This window comes from Pygocentrus nattereri, chromosome 7 (assembly GCF_015220715.1).
Source record: "Pygocentrus nattereri isolate fPygNat1 chromosome 7, fPygNat1.pri, whole genome shotgun sequence".
Taxonomy (NCBI): Eukaryota; Metazoa; Chordata; class Actinopteri; order Characiformes; family Serrasalmidae; genus Pygocentrus; species Pygocentrus nattereri.
In genome coordinates this window covers 12,505,690-12,532,500 of record NC_051217.1, presented here as the reverse complement: position 1 = coordinate 12,532,500, position 26,811 = coordinate 12,505,690, and the positions used below count along the sequence as shown (strand labels likewise).

The 26,811-nt window shown below is 40.0% G+C and overlaps 1 protein-coding gene across 2 annotated transcripts in view; it reads left to right on the top strand.

Moving 5' to 3' along the window:
- The window catches only part of gse1 (Gse1 coiled-coil protein), a 290,232-nt gene that overhangs the window by 62,806 nt on the left and 200,615 nt on the right, over positions 1-26,811 (top strand). For both annotated transcript variants that reach the window (XM_017709438.2, XM_017709354.2), the window contains exon 2: positions 23,484-23,652. In XM_017709438.2, the coding sequence (XP_017564927.2) occupies positions 23,484-23,652 (169 nt within the window). The remainder of the gene's footprint in view (positions 1-23,483; positions 23,653-26,811) is intronic.

Sequence of the window (26,811 nt, the reverse complement as noted above, 5' to 3'; positions counted from 1 at the left end):
TTGTAAATATAGATAATAGTAAATATAATGTAGAAAATACTAAGTGAACAAAATATACATTTTATACTCTTGAACAGAATTCAATTAACCCAAAATTTTAAAGCACCCCATTTACAAACTTTGTAAAGTTAAAACAGTATTTCTTTTACAGTGCACCGTTCTGTGTAACCATTAGGGCTGTAAGAAAATATTGATACATTTGAGAAAACAAAGTATTGATTTTAAATTAATGGTTTACTTTGGCGTGGCATGGTGGCGCAGTGGATAGCGCTGTCACCCCACAGCAAGGAGAGCCGGGGTTTGATTCTCGAGCCAGGGTCCTTTCTGTGTGGAGTTTGCATGATCTCTGTTTGTTTACCCCCTGTGACCCAGAAGGATAAGCGGTTTAGAAAATGTGTGTGTGTGTGTGTGTGTGTGTGTGTGTGTCATACTCATTCTCATACTCTCAAGATTCATACAATGTAAACAAGTAGCATAAGAGCGCACCGCTAAAGTTAGCATTGGGTGGGCTTAACTTTTTGGATTTTTCTGCACTGAATAATAGCTTTCAAATAAACTGGTTTTTACACCACTTGCTTCATCTGCAATACTGTACCTCTTCACGTTTTATCTAGACTAAGTGGTCTGATTTTTTTCTGATTTGCAATTACATCTGTTAAAATGTCTGCATTTCATCACCAGGCTTTCTTAGCATGGACATCATTTTTCAGTACATAGTTACTTTCTTTGGAACAATAAGGATGACTTATATGAGCATAAATCTCTCTTTTTAGAACACTGGTTCTGTAATAATATCATACTGTTTGATCAGTTTTTTAATTGTAATGTTCATTTCACCTATGGGGTAGTATCTGCCTGTAACACCGTGCGATTATGCAAAGATATTTGGTGCAATATCCTCCAAGTAACCTATATATACTGTGCCGACAGCAATTGAGGTTACACAATATTACACCAGTAGATTCTCCTATAGGTAAAGTAGTTTTTCTTTTCAGATTGTTTCTTTTCTTGTTTGTTTGTTTTTTCACTTTTTGTTTAAATGAGGTAAAAATATCATTTTGGAATATTTATTATTTACTACTACTTGCTTGCTACTAAAGAAATAAATAAATAAAATAACATTAGCATCGTTTCTATTTCCCATCACCACCATAGTGAACAACTCCATTTAAATGATCAAACCATGCAATACAATCCTTGCAGAGCCTTTTAAAAACAAATCACTGCCAATTCATTTTTGAATTAAATGAATTAATATTAAACAGAAAATTAGTATTAAACAGAAACAGTTTGGCACAGTGAGTGAAAACACTGAGGCTACTAAATCATTGAAACACTGACTGCTAAGAGAGGGCGGCTCTGTGCGTGCGGCTGTGTGTGCTGATCTTACAGCTCTCGTGCCAGTATGAGCTTTGGACACACGCACTCATAAATCGATCATATCACACCTGACGCCTCCCTCTGCACCAGCTGCTCCTTGGGCTCCGGCCGTGTTGCTAGGATACAGGCTCACAGGAAGAAGTTAGCGCTGGACGCTCATCAAATCGCACGCTGTTAGCTCGGCGACGTGATGAAGATGGACTACGATGGACCTTGCCAAAGAACCACTCGAAAAACAAATGCACGCAGCCTGTCAAACAAAACACACACACACACATATCCACCACATTTTCACAAACACACACACACACACACACACACACACACACACACACATTGATGAGATCACAGAGCATATGGTTAGTATGGTAATGTGTGGAGGAGGTGTTGGAGGAAGTGAGGTGCGTTCTGACACTCTGTCTAGCCTCAGGCAATCTGCTGCTTATGAGGGACCAGTTTTTACACTCATATGCCACTGGCCCACAGTGTGCACATGAGCATGTGTGAATAAGGTTGAGTGTTTTCTCATAGTGCAAGAGTCAGGGTATTTGTTTGTTTGTATATTTGGAATCAGAACCAGAAGATCAAATATACAGAAAATCACTCTAAAATTAGGAGTGAACAGTATTAGTATTGTTGGTATGTGTAATAGTTGCATTGTATATATGTGTATGTAAAATTACATTATAAACAAGAAATGAATGGAGTTGTATACACAGGTACATTTTAAAAATCAGCAGTATATGCAAATTTTGATAGGTAGTGTTAAAATGCCTGTTATCCTGGACAGGTCAATGCCTAGTCCTGTACTACACAAGATTATGAATGGAGATTTTCCATTGAAAAGAAAAAAATCTATCTCTGTCCAGGGAACTGACCCAAAGATGTCATTATAGACATCAATGCTATGTGCTATTAAATGCAAATGGTAAAGGAGGGGTTCACCAAAACACCTGATTTACACTGTTTGCCCCTGACTCCAAATGTAGTCAGTTGGCCAGGACATGTTTGGTGTCTGAAGTTTGCTTTTTTTAGGTTTATGCTGACGCTGTGAGGCAAATGTAGCTAATCAGTTGAAGTCTGTGTCACCCAAATTTTTTTGGATAGCATGAACATCCTAACCCTTCATGTCTTGTATGATTGATTAGATTTATGATAAGAAAGAAACCGGTGTAAATTATTTTTTTTGCTGAACCACTCCTTTAAAGGGGAATGACACTCATTTTTCATGAGTTTCTGCATAATTAATCTGTTAAACAAAGCACTGAGTGGTTTGACATGCAATGTTCCATTCTAGAGGAACCTATCAAGTCAGAATTGCTAACAGTGGTGGTGATGGGAATCAAACATCCAGAATGTATATAAAAAATGCAGCTTTTAAATTTAAAAAATAAATAACTGGCTTAACTTGAAATGTTAAGTTAATTTAACTTCAAATAATAACTTTACAAGCCTTCCGTCCTATGACCGCTGAGATAGATATACTTTCTCTAGATAGACAAAGCACTTCTTGTAAGTCGCTCTGGATAAGAGCGTCTGCTAAATGCTGTAAATGTAAATGTGTAATCAGAAATGGTTTTAAATACACTGCCTGATGCCTGATACCTTGTTTTCTGACAGTTGTGAGATAGGATTTTGACATAAAAAGTATTTTCTAATTCTATAATAATGTTGGAGAGGTACAGACGGGGTGTTGTAAAGAAAAATACCTCCCAAAGAAAGCAGATTTATTTGACCATTATTAACAAAATGGCTATATTTTTGTTGTAGGCATCACAATCCCTGCTTCTTTTCACCACCAGTGTAAAGAAATCCAGTTCGGTATGTTTCTCTACAATGCAGCATTTCAAACCACAGAAAGCACAGTGCAATTCCTCTTTGAAGACAAAAGTTTTAAAACTTTAAAACATTTGCCCTCACTATCTACCACTATCATTGCATTTACATCATTTAGACATCATTTTATGCATGGGCTATATTTCATGTATGGGTTGTTTTCTTAGTTTTATGGGGTTTATCTTTCCATAAGTGCTTTGCATGTAAAAGGCCTAATCCACTTTTAATAGAGAAGACATTTGAGCAGCAGGGGGTAGTGTTGCGCTCATATTGTCCCATCACCAGCTGATTAAAACTGGCACCTTTTCAGGCTGTTTCTCTCTACAGGCCAAATGACAGACTTTCAGAAAGGTATTTCTGTCTATAAGTAATGGGTGAGTGCATCAGTCCATGCATGAGTGGGAGAGGTAGTTTTCATCTGTAGTAGGTGTGTGTCTGTGTGTTTTTAGAAGCTGAGGTGTTGCATATTTAGCTGAGACTTATGTCACCTCTTAGTCTGCAGCTAAACCACACACTCCTCACACACACAAGGCCTTCCAGTCAGTGTCATGTGCTGCTAAACCTCCTATACCAGTAATGAAGGTGGCCTGGAATAAAAACTCAAACTAGACCTGTCATTAAAAAGCTGCTCTTTCTGTATATATATATATATATATATATATATATATATATATATATATATATATATATGTGTGTGTGTGTGTGTGTGTGTCCGTGCTCTTCTTGGCAGACATAGAGACTGTTTGTTCTATCTTTGTGGAGTTTACTGTTGCTGTGGCTGTGCTCCAGGAGGAGCAGCAGAGATGCAGAAGTGTGTGTATGTGTGTAGTTGTAACTGCCCACTAATGAAAGCCCCCTGAAGCCTCAGTGACAAAAAAGAGGAAAACATTCCTGCCTGACGACAGTCCATCCACAGCGGCCAGTGTAGCCATTCTTTTCTCTAAAATATTCGGAGAATTCTCTCTCTCTCTCTCTCTCTCTCTCTCTCTCTCTCTCTCTCAATCTTGATATCTCACATCTTCTGCTTTTTCTCTCCCCTCCCATCATTTCTCACTCACATTTCTTACTTTCTATTCTCTCTCACTCTCTCTCTCCCTTTTTCTACTCTCTCACACACCCTCTTTCCCTTTTATACCATCTTATTCTCCTCCTGTATCTCTTACAATGGCTCATTCTGCTACTCTCTCTGTCTTTATTGTCTCTCACTTTCTTTTTCTACTGTCTTTTTCACTCTCACACCCTCCCTCTTTCTATTCTTTCTGTCTACTCTCTTTCTCTCTCTCTCTCCTATAATTCTGTCCTCCCCTCGCTTTTTCTCTCTGGCAGTCTGTCTTTTTGTACTTTCCTCTCTCTCTTTATCTCTCTCTCTCACTCACTCTTCCTTTTTCTGTTTTCTCTGTAGCTCACTCCTCATTCCTGTTTCGTCTCCCTCATTCTCTTCTTTCCCCTCTCTCTCTCTCTCTCTCTCTCTCTCTCTGTCTGTCTTTCTAGTGCCCATGTCTTTATTCTCTCTCACTCTCTGTCTCTCTGTCTCTTCTTCTACTGTCTTTCTGCTCTTTCTCTCTCATTCACTTTCTCTCTCTCTCTCTCGTAATATTGATCCATAATGTTGAAAAGGGTGCTTCTGTTGAAGTAACACACACACATACACGCACTCACACACTTCACTGACAGGTGCTGCTGGGACACTCCATTCAAGGGGAACCTCCCCCAAGTGTGCATACACCTGTTCTTACACATACACACCTCTTTCTGTCTCTCTCTCTTTTTCTCTCTCTCTCTCTTTCTCTCTCTCTCTCTCTCTCTCTCTCTCTCTCTTGCTGTCTCTCAGTAGGTGGTATGTGCCTGTGGAGATGAAAGCTGTGCATGGTCAAAGATAATGTAGCTGCTTTCATACACAGAATTCAAACCCGCCAGCAAAAAGAGCACACACAAACAGTTGTGCAGGTTGAACTCCGAGAGAACGACACACATACAGGTCAGGATGTGTGGGACTGTTTTAACACTGTGGCTTACCATCAACAGTTAATAGTGCTGTGCTACAGTAACTGCTCTGAACTGATGCATAAAGACATGCAGCCAAATGCAATACTGTGGAAAAGTAAAACCAATGTTTTTAGTTCTGAGGAGGATATTTCTGAGTTTTTATATATTTCACTTACATAATAAAGGTGGAGTCCAAAGAAAATGAGTAATAAAGCATTACTTTCTAAAACTGGAGTTCAAACAGTTAGACATGTATGAGACTCTGAACAACTGCACAAGACACGTGGATCACTAAAACTGTCACTGGCAGATAAACATAAATCCACAGATGTTTCTGTCCATCAGCACTATGAGTCTGGAAGGATGTGTAGCTGTCAAGAAGACTTTACTGATACAATGAAACAGACAAAAGGAAGGAAAATTGCAAATCAAAGGTACAAACTTCTGTTGTTCTCAGAACAATGGACTGACCACCCCTGAGCCCGGACCTTGACATCAGTGAATGTGTTTGAGATGACTTGGACCATGAAAATGTAACCAACTTCTAAGAACTTTAGATGTGTGGATAAATTTGCCTGCAGAGAAAAACTGCAAGTTGTTGAAATAAATTGGAAAATGTAAAAAAGGCAAAGGGTGGATATATTACATACTGAAAATATGATCTAATATTTAGTTGCTGAGGCTTCTGTGTAATGTTTTTGTTAAATGTATGTTTTCTGCTTTTTGTTGAATGAAAAACTTGTAGTTTATTAATCTTGGTTCGAGATTAATAAATGGAATGGTGGTGACTTTTGCACAGTACTGTACATATGGAGGCAAAATACACACACACACACACACACACACACACACACACACACACACACACACACACACACAATCACACACACATTGTTAGAGCACGTAAGGCTGCTACAAATCTTGGCCTGTCAGTGCTCCCTATTGTTTGGCTGTGAGTGTTTTCACACAGCGTGACTGCCAACAGATGGTCAGCAGTGTGTGTGTGTGTGTGTGTGTGTGTGTGTGGTGGCCTTGCCTGAGGCCTCGCTCACAGGGGACTGTTTGGTTCTTATCTCACACAGAACATATGCAGCATGTATGGCCATGGTTACCAAGCAGCTTACAGAGGGGAGAGAGAGAGACTGTGTGAAAGGGAAGGTCTGTCCCCTCTGTCTGCTTTCTAGCCAAAGCAAGAATAACTCCATGCCTAACACTTTGAGCCATGTGACAGAGAGAACACTGCAGAGTGAGAGAATGCTCTCAGAGAATTACCTACAGAATCCAGTGCACACAAACACAACACTGATACGCAACATAAACAAGAGATGAGGAGGGAATGTGACAGTCACAGCAGACAGCTGTATATAGAATGCCATTAAATTGATGGGCTTCATAAGCCAGTGAGTGTGTTTGTTAATGGAATAATAGCAAACATAACTGAAAATATGCTTACTGTGATAGACTTGTCTATTAAAACAAGAAGTATCACCATAAAAGTATGGTGAGGCAGGGAGACCTAGAGCGAGAAGTCTTAAGGCAGTTAGTGTGGTAGCCTCTGACAGGGCTGATGAAGCTATGTCGGAGCCTCTGGCGGTGCTCTTCCCTTCTCTCCATTGTTTTTCTCCCTTGTTCTCTCTCTCTCTTTCTCTCTTCCTGTGCAGGGAGGATAAAGAGGAAGTGACACAGGGGGGCAGACGCCTCTGTTTCCACATGACCCTTCTCTAAAACACTGCACCCCTTTGTCAAGGCCTCCCACCGCTCCACATTCTGTATGTGTGTGCGTGTATGTGTGTGAGTGTGTGTGTGTGTGTGTGTGTGTGTGTGTGTGTGTGTGTAAAATGCCACTTACTGCTCCCTTCAGCTTCATCCCAGATCTAATGAGAGCACTATACTGAGAACAGGCCAAGGATTAACCATGGTTATATGATGTTTAACACACACACACACACACACACACACACACACACACACACACACACACACACACACACACGTAGTAGCAAAGGATGGCTGTATGTGAAGTATTAAGGATGCACAATGATAACAGGTTTTCATTAGTATTGGCTCACATTGGCTTAAAATACAAATAATGGCACTGGACAGATATTTAAATTATATAAATATTTCAATATTTGATGACATATTTATTGACGTGGATAAACAGCATGTTTAGGCAATGCTGGGACACTGTGCTAAAAATCAGCATTTTATTGATTTAATTGCATTTGTGACCAAATAAAAACCTGGTTACAAATGCAGTCTAGGTAGATCTTGTCCCAGTTTCTACATTTTATACATGTTTATGTGTTGCTGATGATGTCACCATCAGCAGATATGTACATGAAAAATATCAGATATTGACATGATCCCCCAGTTCCCTTATCAGTGCATTTCTATGAAATATGCTTTGCCAACACATAGATTTTTTTATATAAGCAGATATAAGTCTTGGTAGAAACACATGGTAGCCCTCACCCTCCCAGCCTGGCAGTATTGCATGATAGGGGAGACCTAGCAATCAGGTGGCAACTGACAATGACTAAATTTGGGACAAAACTGGGAAAAAACAATTGCTAGGACCACATCTAGAATGAACTCTTAATAATTTTCTTCTGCATTATCTGATGTTGTGACAACAAACAGATGGCCATGAAACAACTGGAAAGCCCATTGTCTAATTATTTATGGTCCCCTGATAACAGACTTCTATCTATGAATTCACTGTTCACACAGTCTCAACATGCAGTATATACTGATATTCTCCACTTCAGTCTCATAGCACTTGTTCTATTTCCATTATAATATGCTGGTTTACAAAACCAAAGCAAAAATCGCATTAATTAATTATTTTTGGGCTAGGCTGAGAGATACTGGCACCAGAACACATGCACTCATACGTGCACACGCTTTTAGAAACATGACCCCCTCTTCTCCTCCCTCCCCCTTCTCTCCACAGCCTAACTGGTTGCACTGCCTAACTGGTTTGATCAATAACTCAGGAAGCATGCAGAGGCCTCTACTGGCTTACTGTCTCCCTAGGACTCAGTTCACTCCTGAGCTGCTAAGGGAGGAGGGGGTGGGAGGGTGAGAGAGAGAGAGAGAGAGGGATGAGGAATGTTGAAGGAGAGCAGAATGGGTAGACAGTCTTTATTGACTACACCCCGTGCGAGGTTCCTGCAGGAGCTGTTTATCAGCCAAGACAAGCACAACGCTAGAGTCCACTGTGAATAGTACTGCCCCAAGCTCAAATCATACACACACATTTTCGTACATTCTGTGTATCTCTCTTTCAGGCAATCATTTGGTCATACACACATACAGTACATATGCAACCCTCATGTCAGGGAATAGGGCATTCGTTACTTCGTAACGAATAGGGCATTCGTTAACCCCTGACCTCCAGTGCTATAAGCTCTGTTGAGCTTTCTACATGCTTGGGCATTATGCCCTTTGTATAGACACCTTTCTGTCCCTGACAAAACACAACCCATCATAACCCAGGTTCTGCCCTTCATCATGGTCTTCACTCATTATAATTCATTCTCTCTACTCAATACCATGCCTTCCACCCATCATAACCCAGCATCTCTACCCAATTGCTCATCCATTGCCTATCATAACCCTCTCTACTCAATACCACACCTTCCACACTTTATAACCAGCCTCTCTACCTATACCAAATACCACACCCTCCATCTATCAAAAGCCAGCCCTTCTACACAGTACCATACCCTCCACCCATCATTAGCCACTTTCTCTACCAATACTACACCGTCCACCCACCATAACCTACCCTTTATACCCAATACCACACCCTCCACTCATCATAACCCAGCCTTTCTGCCCAATTTCACACCCTCTCTCTTCTTTACAATACAACACCCTTCATCATCCTAACCTAGCATCTCTATCAAATACCACATGCATTACTCATTATAATCCAGCTTCTCTACCCTATATATCACATTTGATCTCACCAGCTCCTGTACTCAATACTGCACTCATTCTACACTACACTATTATCCTTCATAATTCTACACTCTGCTAGCATGTTAAATTACACTAGCATTTTCCAGTACACTACCATGATACACTACATTATTCTCGGGTTTCATGTGACATCACGCTTTATAGTTGCCACCATTTTGAGAACATGTCTTTCAGCTTGAGTAGAGATTAATTAGCTAATAATATCAGGTATTTTAAACAGGGAAACCATAATTAAGCAGTGCAGGGGTCACAGGACTAGAGATGGAGAACTCTGCACTGACTGCACTAGCAAACTTACGAAGTTACGTCTGTCGAAACACGACATAGTTTTCAGACCTACGACATTCAGTCTTATATTTAACACTTATGTTTCTCCATTCAAACGTCATATAAATCTCCAGATACAGAGAAGTAAAGTTATACTGTTTGCAGCTCCATAAGGGGGACAACTGTTTATCTCTTGGCTGTTAACAATAGCGCTAACTAAAGGCTAGCACTGTTCACATCTGTGTTAATTAGTTGAAGTCCCCTCATGTCTTTTTTATGCTCTTCAGGGGAAACTATAGAAAAATTGCAGCCTATTTTATCGAATTCGAGGTACCATTTTGTCTCGTCCAAAGTAAGGTGAGTAATTTTAGCTAACTTTCACCTCTAGTTACGTTCATGCGGAGCAACGAAGCCAGAAATTCTGCGCAAATATGGTGGCCCTAACAGAAAAATCAAGTGACTGAAACCCTAAGATACTTTGCATTCTTTTATACTAGCAATCTACACCATACGACAGTAGCATTCTGCACTGACCGCAGTGTTGTACATCAGAATTTTACACTGCACTAACACTGTACACTATAATAACATTGCTGCATTTGCATTACCATTCAACACTTGCTTTCTACACTACATGACCATTCTACATTTGCATTCTCAGCTACATTTCAATCGCATTCTTGCATTCAATTCTACACTAGTGTCCTATCCTACATTAACATTCTTTGCTAGCTTTCAACACTAAATTACCATTCTATATCATCAGTTACATGACACAAGCATTTGATACTAGCATTCTACAGATTACCATTCTACACTACACTAGCATGCTGTACTACACTAGCATTCCACCCCCCACACACGCAAGCTCTCACTGCACAGAAGAACTGAATAAATTATTATCTCTCTGTTCCTTGCTCTGAAATATCACAGTGTCTATTTCAGTCTCTGTCTGCCTCTGCCCTCTGGTCTCCGCTGCCTTATTACATGTGTCAGAGCAGCAAGGGAGAGAGGGGGGCCTGCAGTTTGAATATTAGAGGGGACATGTCCATTTGAGGCTGGTCTGTCAGTGTGGGTCAGGCTGCAACCATTGTCATCCTGTGTGTGTGTGTGTGTGTGTGTGTGTGTGTGTGTGTGAGCAGTGCATCTTTATGCGTGCTGAGAGGCTTTCTGCATTACATTTCCTTTTATGAATGTCTAATGGCTGTGGCTCTCTCTTATGATCTCTCTAAATGAATGCAGCTTGGAATTAATGCTTTATGAGAACATGGTGTATTTAGCATGTCCATTTCATATCATTACCAGTGAGTGATATTTGTCTGATGCATGTTATTTTTCTTTTCCTAACCTTGCTTCTTTTAACCTTCTGACCTTGAGAATGAGGAAGTGATGGATTTGAGTTGGAGTTTGGTAGAAAGAAAGAGAGAGAACATGAAAGACAGATTCAGAGAAAGGTTTTCAAGGACATGACGCTAACTCTTTGTGCGCACAATGCTGTGAATAAAGAAAGTGACCTGTGTGGATGAGTGTTACCTGCCTTATATAGGCCTCAAAAGATGCTCTAAAGCTGTTGGCCTTTGTGTGTCCTCTTGTTCTATTTTCCTTTCTTGGCTCTTCACTGTGTGGTGACCTGCAGTGGTGTAAGAACATAGAGCTGGTGTGTGACTGAGGACTGCTGGGTCAGGAGTATCGATTGCGGTTGCTGGTTGCTGCAGATACGCACTTGTTCAGATGTGACTGCGTGGCTCTGGTTGACCTCTGGTAGGTCGGACTGTGCTGCTCACTGAAACAACACAAAGTCAAACATTCCTTTTGCACTCCAGCAGTTTACCACCTGCAGGAAACCATGCTACGATTTACAATACTTCACTGGTGAGTGTGTGTGCCAGTGAAGTGCTGACTCTATGCTTTTTCACCACTATATTTGCACTGACAGTTTAGCTTTGTAACAGTGATAACACATACCCACTCTCTTTCTCTCTCTCTCTCTCTCTCTCTCTCTCTATATATATATATATATATATATATATAGCAACAATTACATCATGAGCACAATTTATTGAAGCACTGATTGGTAAAACCAGGAGTTGCTTTTTAACTACATATAATACTGGGCTTCCTCGAGGAGACATTTGAAAATGGTTAAACAAACACAATAACGTCCATAAACTCACTACTGATGTAATTGTTGATATTAACAAGTCTCTGTGGTGGCTGTGAAGGTGTCAAGGGAAAATATGGACCCAAGAAATTCTTGTTGCCTTTTATTATTTTAATGTTCATTTGAATTATGAATATGACTTTATTCTAATGTATATTGTGATAAACTCACTGCTGAGGTACATTGTTTAAAAATTTGCTTAGACGCCTAAACCCGCTGCACAATATTGTATATATAAATTACATGTTTTATTGATGTACACAATGAAAATAAGTACACACCATCTCAGAGGACAAACCTCTGTGCATTTAAAGGCACAATTATTGTTTATTTGCTACATTTAACATATTGTGTAATCACAAATTCATTTAGAAAATCAACAAAACATGTCATTTTTCCGGGTGTTTAAACTTGTGTTTAACTGTATATTATCACTGTAATGACACAAACTTGTATCTTCAAACTATAGAAGAAAGGCAAAAATGTATTTTTCTATTGGCCTATTTATCAGATTTTTTATAGAATTTAAAGGACAATGGGCATTTTCAAAATCTGTAAAAATCTGCCTTTAAATTATGTTAAAAAAAACAAAATGACCAAATAGAGATGCAAGGTTTTGTTCCAACAATGACAATATACACATAAGTGCCAAATTCTGAGAACATTGATTGGCTAGATATCTGATCGGTGTTTATTTGCTTAGAAAAAAAATACTTTTTATACAAATTAACTATATTAATATTAGAATTAATACAAATAAAATCAATACAAGAAGCAAAAATATTAATTATAGTTATTATCCAATACCTGATTTGGTTTCTTCCATGTGATAGCTAATGTTCCCTCTCTCGCCCTCTCTCTGCATATTTCTACCGTCTCACTTGTTCACTTTCTCTGTCTCACTTTCTCTCTCATATAGTCTCTCTCTCTCTCTCTCTCGCTCTCTCTCTCTCTCTCTCTCTCTCTCTCTCTCTCTCTCTTTCTCTCTGTCTCACTGTCTGTCTCTCTGTCTGTCTTTCTGTAGTTTGGGTGAGCTGTCTGTGATACACAGTGTGAAAGTGAATGTGTCTGGTTGTGTTTTCTATACTGGTCATTTTTTCAGAAGAGTTTTTTTATTTGAGTGAATTTCCTTAATTTCCCCACCTTTTACCCTCCATCATTTTACATCTCCTTCATGCCTTTTGCTTTCATCAATTACTAATCAATCTCTCTCTCTCTCTCTCTCTCTCTCTCTCTCTCCTTGGTTTGGTGAAATTACACAGTTCTACAGCTCTTTAAATTGAGTAATTGCTACTGTCTGGCGAAGGCGTCCACTGCCTGTTTTGAAAGGAGCCTTTCATGTCTGCTGGATTGGGGAGAAGGCGGTGGGAGGGGAGGGTGTAGTTAGCTGTCCGTTTGTTCTTAGTTTCCTCTAAAGCAGCTCTCGCTCTCCTCCTCTCCCTCGTTCCTCCACTCGTTTGTGATCCTGCAGTGGAACGGTGATTGCTGAGCCAAGAACATCACCAACACCCCCCTCCCCCACACACAAGTGTCTTTTTTTAGTTGTTATTGTTGCTGCTGTAATTTTAAATGCCAGTGAGAAGGGATGTACAGGCCTTAAGCATACAGATGCCCCTCACAGAATGTCAGTGAGATTACACTACCCCATCCACGGTCCATGCACTGCATCCTTCCACCATGCCTGGGCTAAGATTAGGAAAATGTCACTGCTGACATTAAACTGAAAACCATGTTAACTTCCTGCTTCTTTTCTATTTAGTTCTTATTGTTTCTCTTTGTTTCTTATTTAAGGGGGTCAAACACAGTGCTCATTCTGTCCTTCTCTCAGTGCCCAGCTGCTCCAATATTAGTGAAGAACGTAGTGTAATGACTGGGAGATGGTAAATAACATTGTGTGGTTTTCTCAGCAGTGCACACTAAGAGAAGTGATCTTATCTGTTGTAAAGAGAAGACAGGTACCTGCAACACTGCTTTTACCCAGCAGAGGGCATGTGCAGTCTTCCAAAAAATGAGAAATCAAGATGGTGTGAAAATGCAGACAAGGATACCTTACAGTTGACCTCTCCAGGCCTGCTTATCTTTCTTGCGGGAGAGAAAACATTGTTGAGGCTGTTGCACTGATCACTTATTTTAAAGTAGGTTTTAACCTCTTAAACTGATTGGAATGTTATCATTTCTTGAGTTGAAGTTTTTGTTTTTTTCCTGAGAAGATGAACTGAATACAGTTTAAACAATGAATGATTCAAGTCTCCTTGTCAGACTACCAAGTTCTCATATTATTTCATTGCTTTCCTTCTGGTCAAACAGGCCATAACAATGTTTGTCTGTGAGCGTTATGCCTCAATGGTGTGATGTGATGGGCTGTAATCATTAACATTTAATCAAAGTTACTTGATTGGCCAAACATACTGAACTGAAATTGGTGCTGACATAAATGGATGCTGGATGCAAACAGTAAACAAATAAAAGTGCTGATTCAAGCTCCAAAGACGAAATACAGTACACAGACACAAAGCACAAAATATTGCTATCACAAATTATTTACAATAATAGATCAATTAGGTGGGATATGACAATGACAAGTGCAAAGATGTAAGTATTCTGCTACATACTAACAATGCATAGCTGCACAGAAAATAGTGGGTGAGTCAGTGTCCGTGCCTCTCATCCTCTTCCAGAATGTCTTTTTATGTGTTTGTGTGCATCTCCCCTGTCCTCCGCTTCTTCCGTTAGCCTTCATTAATCGGAGGGGTCTGTTGTGATTGTTTTGCATAATATCTCAATTACCCTCGTGCCCTGCCTAATAGCGGAGCGGTGTGTGTGATACGTGGCGCATTGCTCTATGCCTCTGCCTTCGCCTCGCAGGGATTTTATTGGAAGCGACACAGCCATTACAGAAAGCCCCTGTGCATGGGCTCCTAATGAGCCTCCGAAGGAGCAGCCATTAGACTGAGCTTCACAAAAGTCAATGCTGTGGAGATTCAGCAGAGACGTCAGGAGGGCAAAGCTTCTGTCAGGTCCGAGGGGGATTAGAAGGGGTCTTTATGAAGACTGTGTCAGGTTTGTCATTGTAGTAAGTGGGACACAGTGGAAGTGAAAACTCCTGGTTAACCCCTTAAACTAATGGTTTGGCCAAAAATCTAGTTTGCTTCTAGTTTGCTAATCTTCTTTTTAGTTTTGTATTGAAGCTATGAGGCTAATGTTGCTAACAACTATACCACTTTAAGTCTAGTAATCTCAAATACATTTTCTTCTCTGGTTTCTGACACAGTGATTCACAAAAATGGACAAAAGTACATTGCAAAGCTAAAAACAGTACTAGCAACTGTACTAGCAGTACTAGCAAACTTAAGTCTATATTATATACATGCTTTTGTGCATTTTTATACATAATATCATATAGTATCAGAAACTACACAATCAAGTCTGTTTGACATTACTTAACACCTTGATGCAGTTAAAACCAATTATGATATAATTTAGATATGCAGTTTGCACATGCAGTCAGCATATTTTGTGATTTTTTTTTTCTGCGGCACACTTCTGGTGTTTGTGTAACAGTTCATATTTACATGCCCAGCTTCCAACATCTTTTTATCTGGTATAATTACCCAGGGTGTTTTTGTTACTGTCTTCAAGACTGATTTATGTAAATGATCTCTGTTCTGAATGGCTGTCCTGTATTGTACCTCATCCAAAAAGCAGTCCAGGATGAAACACTCTTTATAACTTCAACCTGAATAGGGAGAGCTAGCGTGCTGGAGGCTAAATAGATGGATACATTCAAAAATGGGTTGTTTGTCCATATCGCTGTTGTTGGAACAAAACCTTGTATCTTCAAAATGATACCTTTACAGGAGAAGGAAAAAACATACTTTACTTTTAATGTAAGTCAGTGGAACCAGACTTTTAATTTACACACAATATAAAGTGCAACAGGCATTTTCAAATAATGTCAAAAACTGAAAAATGACAAAAATGGAGATACAGAAAGCAGTGATGTATGGAGTGGGGAATGAACAGCACATTTGGAACTTTAACAATGTTTCTATACTATTTCATACACCACCTTAGTAAAACATTTTTTATGATATATTTTTACTGGTTCAGAGTGGTAAAATTCTACAAATTTGAGGTGACAATTGTAGAAGTGCTTTTAAATTTTTTTTAGATGACAGCTAAAGCTACAATAGCTTACAGAAACAAACATTATACTACATAGTTTTATAATTGTTACTGAATAATTCATACTTCTTACTGAATGATAAGCCTAAGGTGAGGTTAACTTGGAGAGAGATGCACTAATAGCTGCCCTTGGTTTGAAAATGCAGCGTGAGATTACCAAGGAAACCTTCAACGGTCATTTCATACAGAACAAATCATCAGATTATCATCATGTACACCCTTTTATGTCAACAAACTGGAACTGTTTGAGGAAACAGTTGGGCAAACACTTACGAATTTCAGCTCTTGTACACACATACGCATAAACACACATGTTGAGATGCCATCTGTGTGTTAAGATAAGATCTAACTGTTATAAAGACAAGCACTCCCCTCATTTCCTTTTATCACATCAACATGGCTCCTCAACACTTCCTACACACACACACACACACACACACACATACACACACACACACACACACACACACACACACACAGTGTCAGTGGTCAGTTGGGGTCAGTGCCATGCTGGGAGGCAGACGGTAAGGCAGGCAGCTCACCCTGCTGTGACTGCCCAGCGAGGCAGGAAGTGCAAATCGATAGCACTTACCCTTTTCCTGTTCTAGCTCCCTCAGGGTCTCACGCAGCAAGGCGTTAAGAACCACAACTCTTTGTGAGGGGAAAGGAGCAGTAAAATAGGGGAAGCGCTAACTACATGTGCACTGTGTCCCTTTATTTTAATGGTTTACTCATATTTATTTAGTTTGATTGAAGCAAAAGGTCATAAACACATTTTCAAATGTAGTTACTGTCTTTAAAGTTAGAGGAACGTTCGTCATATGAACCCAATTCCAAAAAGGTTAGAACAGTTGGAAAAATAAAACCAGAAAATAAAACCAGACAGCAATAATTTGCAAATTCTTTTTATCTGGATCCAATGGAAAACAGTACAAAGACAAGATATTTAATGTGTCAAGTGTAGGTATATACTGCATCTTACTGCTGTCAGAGCAAACCTTGTAACATACTTTACTTTTAATGTAAGTCAATTGGAATAAGCCATTTTGGGCCATTTCCTTGGTTCAGTCTTCATGAAATTTACACACAATGTATATATATATATATGCTTATTCTAAGTTTGATGCCTGCAACATGTTCCAAGGAGGGTGGGGACAGGGACATGTTTATCACTGTGTTACATCACCTTTCTTTTGAACAGCATTCAGTAATCATGTGGGAACAAAGGACACCAAGTGTTATAGTTTGAAAAAATTAAAATCTCCCTTTAAATAATAATAATAATCTCCCTTAAATAATCTTTAAATAATATTATAGACTGTAGACATTGAAATTCCTTGCAGTTGTGTGTTGAGAAATGTTGTTCTTAAACTGTTTTAACTATTTGCTCACAGTTTTTGCACAGCGAAAAGGTGGCGACACAGCCTTTGTTCTGTTGTTGAAAGTTCTAAAATTGGTGATGTCTTTGTGGGCTGTTTACAACTAAATACCTGTGCACAATTAAATCAAAACATGTAGATGAGGTTAACTTCTTCAGTTTTGCTCTGGAGCCATTTATCTCATTTCTCACTTTATTTCATCAAAAGCAAAACTTTTCTGTCTCTTACCATACACAGTAGCATGGTGCATTAGCCCACGCAAGCACCTCTTCAGTAAGAATTCTTGGGCAAGGCTCTTAATGCTACATTTGCTTCTGTAACATGATTAAATTATAAGTTGCTCTGTAAAATAATGTCTGCCAATTGCATTAAATATAAATATATAAATGATGTAATTTGCTGTCTGATTTTTCCAAAGACCTTTTACGTTGCCCAAGCACTGGCCTTTTCACTTATCCTTACTGTATTGTTATAGTTATGTTTACATTCCCAGTCACATCTTGTGGAAATCTGCCATCACTAGGCTCTCATTAAACAGAACAGCAGGAAGTAATAGCCTGAGTAGTGGACAGTACCTTAGGCCTGAATTGACTGTGTTAGTGCCCTGTGTGTCCCTGTTAACAGATTTTGTAGTAGAACTACAGAGATTCATATAGAACAGTTTTAGGCCCAATAAAACCCTATACTAGGACTGGGCTCAAATTTAAAGGCTGTGAGTGTGGTAGTAAAGGAGGACAGAGCAGCCAGTGGGGCAGAGAATTGGAAAACAACAGGAGAGATGGAGCGAACGTATTGGAGGAGAGATAAAGAAGCGATGGCTCCTTACAGCAATGCCTAAGCAAAAGAGAGACGTCAGAGCATGTCAGTATTGCTCGAGTGGTCAGCCTGGAGTGTGTGTGTGTGTGTGTGTGTGTGTGTGTGTGTGTGTGTGTGTGTGTGTGTGTGTGTGTGTGTGTGTGTGTGTGTGTGTGTGTTTCTGTCTTTCTCCTCCCCTCCTCTCTCACTTTCTTTCTCAGAAGTTTTTCAACAAAAGAAAAGCTTTAACTTTAACTTTGTTTTACTTCGGTTTTAACCTTGCAGTTGAAGTTTGAAATCTGTAGGCCTGTGTATATTAGCTTTATCACTGATTTTAACAGTAGCAGTTTCATGTTACCTTAAGCACATCTTTGATTTTTTAACTAATCAAGGTTATGAGCTATGATTGAACACAGAGAGGTAGAAAGCATTAGATCAGGGGTGTCAAACACAATCAGTAAAAGGGCCATATTAAAAATAAATCTAATCTGTGGGCCAGAGATAAAAATTGTTAGAGTAGACCTTGAAATATTACATGGACACTTCACATATTGAAAGTTTAAGTATCCCCAGGAGCTCTGTTTTTCAAACCTACCTATTTGCTTAAACTAGACACCTGGCATCCTTTCTTTGTTACAAGCTCATTAAGACTTTCTGAGCTGCTGAGCTGACATTGTGTTCATATTGATTGAACTGCAGATGAAATGCATTTTGGTGATATGACTGGTGTGGATTTACACAGAATTGGGTAGAAGTGGTGTAACCGCTGTCCCACAGACTGGTGTACGAAAGTCGGAGCACATAACGTTGCAGTGCATGCTGATGACTGTAGTGCAGCATGTTGTGAAAAAGGCTAATATTAATAGAAAATAAAATACCTTTGTGGTCAGTATAGGATTGTGTGGCAGGCCTTGTATTTGACATATGTGCACAGCAAGCAGTTGACTTTTCATTTGGAACATCCATCAGTTAGCTCAGCTCAAGTGAGCTAATAAGATAGCTAACTAACTAGTGCTAACTTTGCAAACATACATAGATTTTGTGACTAATTTATTTGTCTGGTTATAAGCTTTGGTTTAGGACCATGGTGTATTCTGTTTCTGTTTGTCATTGTTAGCTGTGTAGGCCTTAGTTTGCTGTGTAGCAAGTTACATTAGCATTCATGATAAAGATGGAGCAGTTTACTGCATAAATCCAAGCCTGAACATAGCTAATTGAATGCTCTAGTTTTTAAATATATTTTAAAATATTCAATTGCTATTGCTTTGTTCTTATTTGAAAATTTTTAATCTTGGATTTGGCTTTGTATCACTATTTTCAAAAAATTAATTCTACAAACCAAGTTTAATATTCACTGTTTAAACCATATAATTTCAGCCAGATTCTTCAGTTCTTAGTACCACTCTTGTGTATTGCTAGTGATTTTCTACCTGAGAGCCAAAGGCATTGATCTTGTTATAACACTTGACAAAGCGAGGTCAAATCCTTTGTCGATGTATTGATTCCACTTTATCAATAAAGTACTCAGTAAATCAATTAAACTGCTTTGAAAACCACTTTCTAGTGATTTGAGGTCATAGTGTGATTGTATATATGGGAAGATTAAATCTTGCTCTTTATTGTCAGGGGAAAAACAACATTCTTGTTTAAAGGGTCATGTCATAGACAGATTTTACTTAATGCTCTGGCTCATCCCAAATGACAGTGATTGGTCCCACTGCAGTAGTGTGGAAAAAGGTCCCGGAGGCCTTTAACTTACTGTTTTGAAACAGAGCCTATTCTTTAGCTCGCTTTGTGGTTTTCCTCATAAAACACTGTAAGGCTTCCCCACCACATGCTGCTCCTAGCTCCCAACTTAATGTTCCACATGACTGATTCCAGCTAAAATCTTTGTTCTCCATATCTCTTGCAGGAGCACCTTATGGTCTGAGATTTCATCGTACAGCTGGGAGCTTAGATTATGTCCTTAATATAGGAATGTGAATTTAAAGCTTGAAACAGCAAGTTCTGGGATCTCCCATAGACCCAGAGCAATAAAACCTTGTTGCAGATGTACCAGGTCCCAATCTTTTCTTTTGATATCTTTTGGAATGATTTGAAATACAGTTTCCTTTCCTTCCTGCTTGGTGTCAGTAAGGGCAAGCCTTTTCAGAAGTGTATATTGCAGGCTCTGATAGAAAGATGCCCACCAGCACTCCTCTTTTTATGCTCATATGACTCATAAGATGTTGAAATTTTGACCTTCCCCTTGCTTCGCCTTGTTTTCATTGATCCACTTGTCACTCTTTTCTGTCTCATTCTTGACCTTGTACATTACTTTGCCGTTTTGAGGCCTCAGCAGTGTTTATCATCTTGCCTCTAGCCTTTTCTGCCTCTTACTAATGGACTATAATATATGCATGGCTTCTGTTGCCTCTCGTGAGTTTAATTAAGCAGGTGCATGGTGGAGTCTGAATGGCACGAGCGTGTATTGACACAAGCTGCAGTCATGAAAGTGAATGTGTGGGGGTCAGAGCAGGCACAGAGCAATAGTAAGCGGTTAGGGACATGACCTTGGTCGAGCTCTTCTCCTCTCATTAGTGCTAGCAGGGAAGCTACTTTGTGTTCCTCCCCCACAGGAAATTCAGAACTAATTAGGCTCAGGGGGCTGGATGGGTGGGTCAGTGGGCCCTGCACTGGCAGTGATTAGCCTCCTGTCCTGGCATATTTAGCATATTTACCACTCATCAGCTTTTAACTGCTGCAAACAGCCTGTCCTACACATCAAATCCTTTTCCAATATGTCCACTTGCATCAGTGCAGTATTGTATATAGTGTAAGCTTTAGTGTATAACATTAATGGCTGCTGAGCTTACAATGTTTGTGTGCAATGCTAGCATTAAAGTTGTTCATCTAAAGCTTATATTTGGTCTCTCCATCATGACTTACATCAAAGTTTTAACCCTTCAAAAAAGTTATATATATTTCATATAAAAGTTAAATGGAAAGCTACATGGAAACTAAATACAGTTTTCCTTAACATAACCTTAATGGCCTTACTAGTAGCAATGCATATGATTGCTTAATGCTTAATATTGCTAATTATAGATATCTTCACTACCCTAGACATGTAGAAGTATATTTAATGAATTCTTGGCTATCTGCCTTGTGATGTGATGCACATGTTCTGGTTGTTAGCCTTATTTTCCTCAGCCATCTGCTTTGGGGTGTGAAAGACACTGTATCAACTTTATGATAGTTTAAATAAATTTGTGCTTTACCTCGTATGAAGCAGTAGAATTCTAAACTGCACTATATTACATTGGGGATCATTGGAGTTATTAACTGAAGAGCATAAGCTTAAGCCCATATGGTCTTGTTAAGTGAGTCAGTAATGTAAGGTTTGAGGCTCAGATGCTCCTCCAGGCTCCTACCTACATTTTCCTTCAGGTCTTTTCCCTCTTTTCCCCCCTCCTGATCCATCTCTTCAAGTAAACCCAGAGAGAGCTAGGAGATCTCAAATACTTCTTGCTCTACGCAGCTGCTGTCAGCACAGTAAAATTAGTTCTCTGAAAAGAGAATAAAGTCTTCATCTTCTATTAGGTAACACTTTGATCTAGTTTCTGTTATCACAACCTTGTATCTAGCAAGTCACAGACAACTCCACTGCAAATGGTATCACCTTCTTCTTTTAAGTCGTGAAGTCGCTGGGGGAGAGGTGTAAAGGCGATTGAGCTTCTCAAATGCTCTCACTCACAATGAATGGCCTAGGAGAAGTCTCTGACCGCAAGGCTAGCTTTCACGCTGTCGGAAGCATGTGCGTAGGAGGAGGATTCCCCTGGTACTCACAAACAGGAGTGTTTACCTGCAGTTATTTATATGGAGAGGCCGAGCCCTGCATATAATGCAGTCACAGTATTGCCTGAGGCATTGTGTGGAGGTTGTATGAGGAATACAGAGCCGAAGTGGTATCTCAGCGCCTGCAGGCTAGAGGTCAGTGTGTGAAATTCTCCCACATCAGTGCATGGGGTCCATCTGTACTGAAGTTGAAAGCACTGCTGCTGACCTTCAAGTCTATAAACACAGCGCTACTGTATTATACAGTTTTACCTGCTGTTGCTCACTTCTAAGACTCAGTGAAGACTGGCATTTGGAGAATGTGAATACCTTTTGGTTATGCATAACCAAAGGAAATAGGTGTGAGAAAGTGATTCTAGCAAAGAAGACAACACCAGAACAATCAATATGCAGTGTGGATTGTAGGCTGTCTCAGGTGAGATAACACAAAACAGGAAGACAGTGGATTATACCTCTCATCAGAAACAGAACAGCACAGTTTATTTAATCTTTATGATGAGATGCGTTTATGACAGGGTAAGCCATATCCAAAACTTTGCATACAGCCTTTAATAACATTCTGTTCTGTGCTGGTAGGTAAGTAAATGGAGAACATGCTGCTAAGCAACTCAGACACCAAAGAAGTCACTCAGGATTTGGTATCTACCCATCCTGTCCTACTCAATCTGTCTACATGGCCCAGTAAAAACGCCTCACTTCTCAAGAGGAGTAATTATGGATGGTGCACATTTATTTTTAGGCACCTGTGCGTCAGAAAAGCCTGTGTTTTTAAAAGAAAGGCACAGGAGTTTGGTCTCACTCGTGGGCCCCACAGTTCTGTGTCTCTCTGTCTCCTGCAGGGAGTCATGTTTATTTCATCAGCCCGGGGCTTTTCTTTTGTCGTGAGATCGCACGGCATATCCGCTGCCTGTCTCTCTGCCACTCGTCAATGGCGGGAGCCATCACGACTGCTTTTAAGTCCGCTCCCCCACCTCTCCACTCCACACTTCTCCTTGACAGTTCCTCCTGTTATTTTTCTTCTTTTTTGCCTCCTTTTTTCATGGTCATCCCATGTCTCTTCCTTCAGCGCTCGTCCACTGGCTGGTACTCAGTGCCTGTGAGCCCCCTCTCTCCCACTCTCTGTCTCTCTCTCCCTCTATTTCTATCTCTTTCACTTTTCTGAAGAATGCTGCTGCATCCAAAAGCTAGCTGTCATGCTTTGAGGCCCTGCCACTTTTGCAAAAGCATGAGGCTTTCATATCAAGTGCTGGATACCCTTTTGCGTTCTTCTTCTCTCCACCAGTAATCAAAGCCAAGACAGCTGCTAAAAATGGCGGCAGAGAAGACAAGGCGCCTCAGATGTTAATGGAAGCGTGTAGTCAGTCAGTGGCCCACTAGGGACCCCACTGGGGGAGAGATGTTTCATCACACTGTCATTAACATGCTGCATGACAATTAAGATACACATGTGGAGTCCTTTGAATATTTTTATTATGCATTATATACAACTAGATTGGCATGCTGGAGCAAGCTTTGTTGATTGTTTCATTGCTCCTTTATTTAAGGACCTAGATTGCTTGTAAGGTCACCATTATAGTTTTTCTCAACACTGACAAGCATCTGTTTTTGAAGATGTATTTTAACAGCACAAAATGTGACTTTATGTTGGTGTGTGTTATCCATTGCAGAGTTCCAGTGTGGAGGTACTGGCTGGGAGCAGAAAGGAGGAGGAGGCTGGACAACCAAACAGAACAGCAAGGGAGGTTTCCAGGCATGACCACACCCAGTCTGTTGAAGCTGGGGTCACCTCCACTTCTTCTTACCCCTGCACTGAGCAGAGAAATCAGTCACCATCCAGTGAGTCCATGAAGTCCATCTATTTACTCTTCTATTATTCTGTCTTCTGTTGGGTTTGGACTTATTCTATATATAAACTTAAAGAGTAAACTTACTCTTTGTCTCAAAGTCTTCCTTCCTCTCTTATTCAATGTCCAGCTTTTTGTCCCTCTTGACTCAATATTTTGCAATAGTGAAATCTGTCTGAGTGAATAGATAATGGTGTGAAATCTGAGAACTGTCTTGTTTAGAGTCTTTTTCAGTATGTTAGTTGCAGTCATCTTGATACCTGAATTTTGTCCATAAAGTTATACATTTTTATAGGCAACAATATCACACAGTATTGGAAACCACATAAGCAAGTATATTTGAGAATGTTTATCTGCTCAGTGCAGTTTGATAATTTAGGCATAGTTATCAAAATTGGTAAACTTATCCTTTAATTCTTTTTCTTTCTCTCTTGTCATTTAGCAGAACTATTACACAGCATGTATTTGCCTCTTAAATAAATAGGCCAGTTCAGTAATAAACCCAATTATGTATTCACAGAGCAAAAGAAACCACATTGTCAGACATGTCTACTTGAGTGACAAGTATGAACAGATCTTGGGGAGACTGTAGTTTTGGTCATGGCAGGATGCCCACTCAGAGAAAGATCCAGCCTGCAGCAGTTAGCAAACTGACTGAATGAAGGCAACTGCTCTTTAATCTGGTATGAAAGGAGCAGGCCAACATTTCTCAGCTCTTTCATAGCCATACTCCCTGTCTTCTCTGTACTGTCCCTGACACTACTGAGCTTCACTTGACCCTAGAGTAAGCTAGCCAGCATGGGCTGTATGCCCGTTATGCTTTGGAAAGAGAAGAAGGAATAGCTGAAGTAGCAGCTTGAAAAATTGCAAATCTTAGTCTTATTTGAAAGCACCTTTATGTAACGTTCTATAGGAAAGCAAAGGACAGGTTTATTGTATGGTTAGCCATGTTAGCTGGGGAATCCCAGTAGTGAGCATTGAGTTACAAGGCAACTCATGGGACTGACTTCTTTTGTGGTTAAGGAACTGGGATGCCAGGTGCTTTCCACAGCAACATTGATATTGTTTCAGTGTTTTGTTTGTTTTGTTTTATTTTACTTATGTGTGTATTTTGTGGTGTAGATGGCCTCACAACTTACCTGTGTTGGTTTTTTCGGTATTCAGATTTTCTTCTACACAGAGTACAGAGAACACTAATTTCCATGGGCTTTGGATCTTTGTAAATTCTCACTGGAATCTAGCTTCATGGTTTTTCTGTGAATTCAAATTATGATCTCTTAAAACAAGCCTTTCCCTTCCACTGCATTTCTCTCAAACAATGCAGAAAGAGTAGAATGCGAAGGGGAAGGAGTCCTCCCCGCCTGGATCAAACCACCATCCTGCTGCCTGACAGCTCAGCAACATGGCACAAAGAGAAGGAAAAGTGAACCAGTTGAACACGTTCATTTAGTAACACCTGATGAATGGGGAAATGAGAGAGATCGGTTTGACCAATCTGTGAAAGTTATTGTTAACGCTGCCTTTCTATTCATAGGACATTGTCATATTTGTGTAGAGAAAGGTAAGAAAGAGACCAGAGACAGTCTGTCAGCTTCTATTTGCTTTAATCATCATCTACCATGCTGAGCAAGGCATTAAGGCATTATGGGCTGTCTGTACAGGAACCAAAGTGATATGCTCTGTATGACTCCTCCAGAGAGATCCTCATATTCAACCAGGCAATTTGTCCAAAGGTGTCCTTATCACAAGAGGCTCATATCACTTAGCACTGATGATAAGAGTGCCTAGCATGAGTTGAGTGTTAACTGAGCTGTACTCATGCTTAGACGCAATATCATTGAAGTTTCTCTGCTGCTGAGAATTTTCTGCTAAGGAGATGGAAGGATGAGGACAGGGAGAGAGAGAGAGAGAGAGAGAGAGAGGGAGAGAGAGGGAAGATGAGAGGGCGAGTTTCTCTGATTCGTCTGCTGAATTTCCTGCAGGCTAAGCAGTCACAGCAGTGCCGGAGTGTTCATATGCATTTATGTGGAAAGTGCTCCTGTCTCCTCTGATCTTGTTCATTTTCACACACATACTTCCCCTCTCTCTCTCTCTCTCCCTCTCTCTCACTCTCTCTCTCTCTCTCTCTCTCTCTCATACTTTTTCAGTCTCTCTTTGTCAATCTCTCTCTGTCTCTCCTTCTGTCTTTGTTAGCTAGTTTAGCCTGCAGCTCCCCTTCATGTGTAGTCGCTCCCCTCACTCCCTTGTGTCCTGGGGCCCTGGGGCGACATGCTGTGTTCCTCACTCTCCTCTCTAGAGCTCAACTGTAGAACAGAGGAAATTGTGCACCAAAACAGGGAAGCTGTACTCTGTGGGGGATTTATGCAGGTCACTCCCCTAAACTACTGATGCATAGCTCTGGGTTTTTTTGGAGTCAACTCTGGCTTTTTTGGGTGTTTTCCATTAAAATATAAATAAAAACACTGCATATGATAAATGCATATCATTCCACTGTGCTGAGAATCAACAGTCATTAGGGATGAGAATTACGACTGATTACATATTTTACTTGATTTACTAGCATTTGATTACCTTGCAGCAGCTGGTTTTATGTGTGTTTTCCCCTGCTTTTAAAGCCAGGCATACATTTGCTGTAGGGTCTCAAAGATGTGTTGAGAGACTTTATTTACTAATGTCAGCAGGAACAGTGGGCAGGTGAAAGCCTGAGCTATATAGTCCATGTTATTTTTTTCAGAATTACACTCCTGTGTAAAGAATTTATTAACACAGCTATCTCTTTGTCATTAAACTTTGATTTTCTCTTTTATCTTTTATACTAAACTTGTTCACAGCTCCTAGTTCACTATTTATTTTAGACCTTGAGCCTCATGTGCAGTGAGCATGATAAGCAACATCCTTAGTAAATCAAATGTTAATTTCAGGGGCACTGTCAACTCCTACTTCAGACACATCTTCAACTCTGAAAGAATCAACTCTTTAGGAGTCGACTCCACATCACTGCCCTAAGTCTTCATAACCCAGAATGATACACAACAGATTCATGCTTTATTTAAGCATGTGGCAGCATCACATGCATGCCACACCAGCTTACGCTCTACATCACACAGCCTGCTTCCCTGCAAGGCATGCGTTTGAAATGGGTGGTGTTATC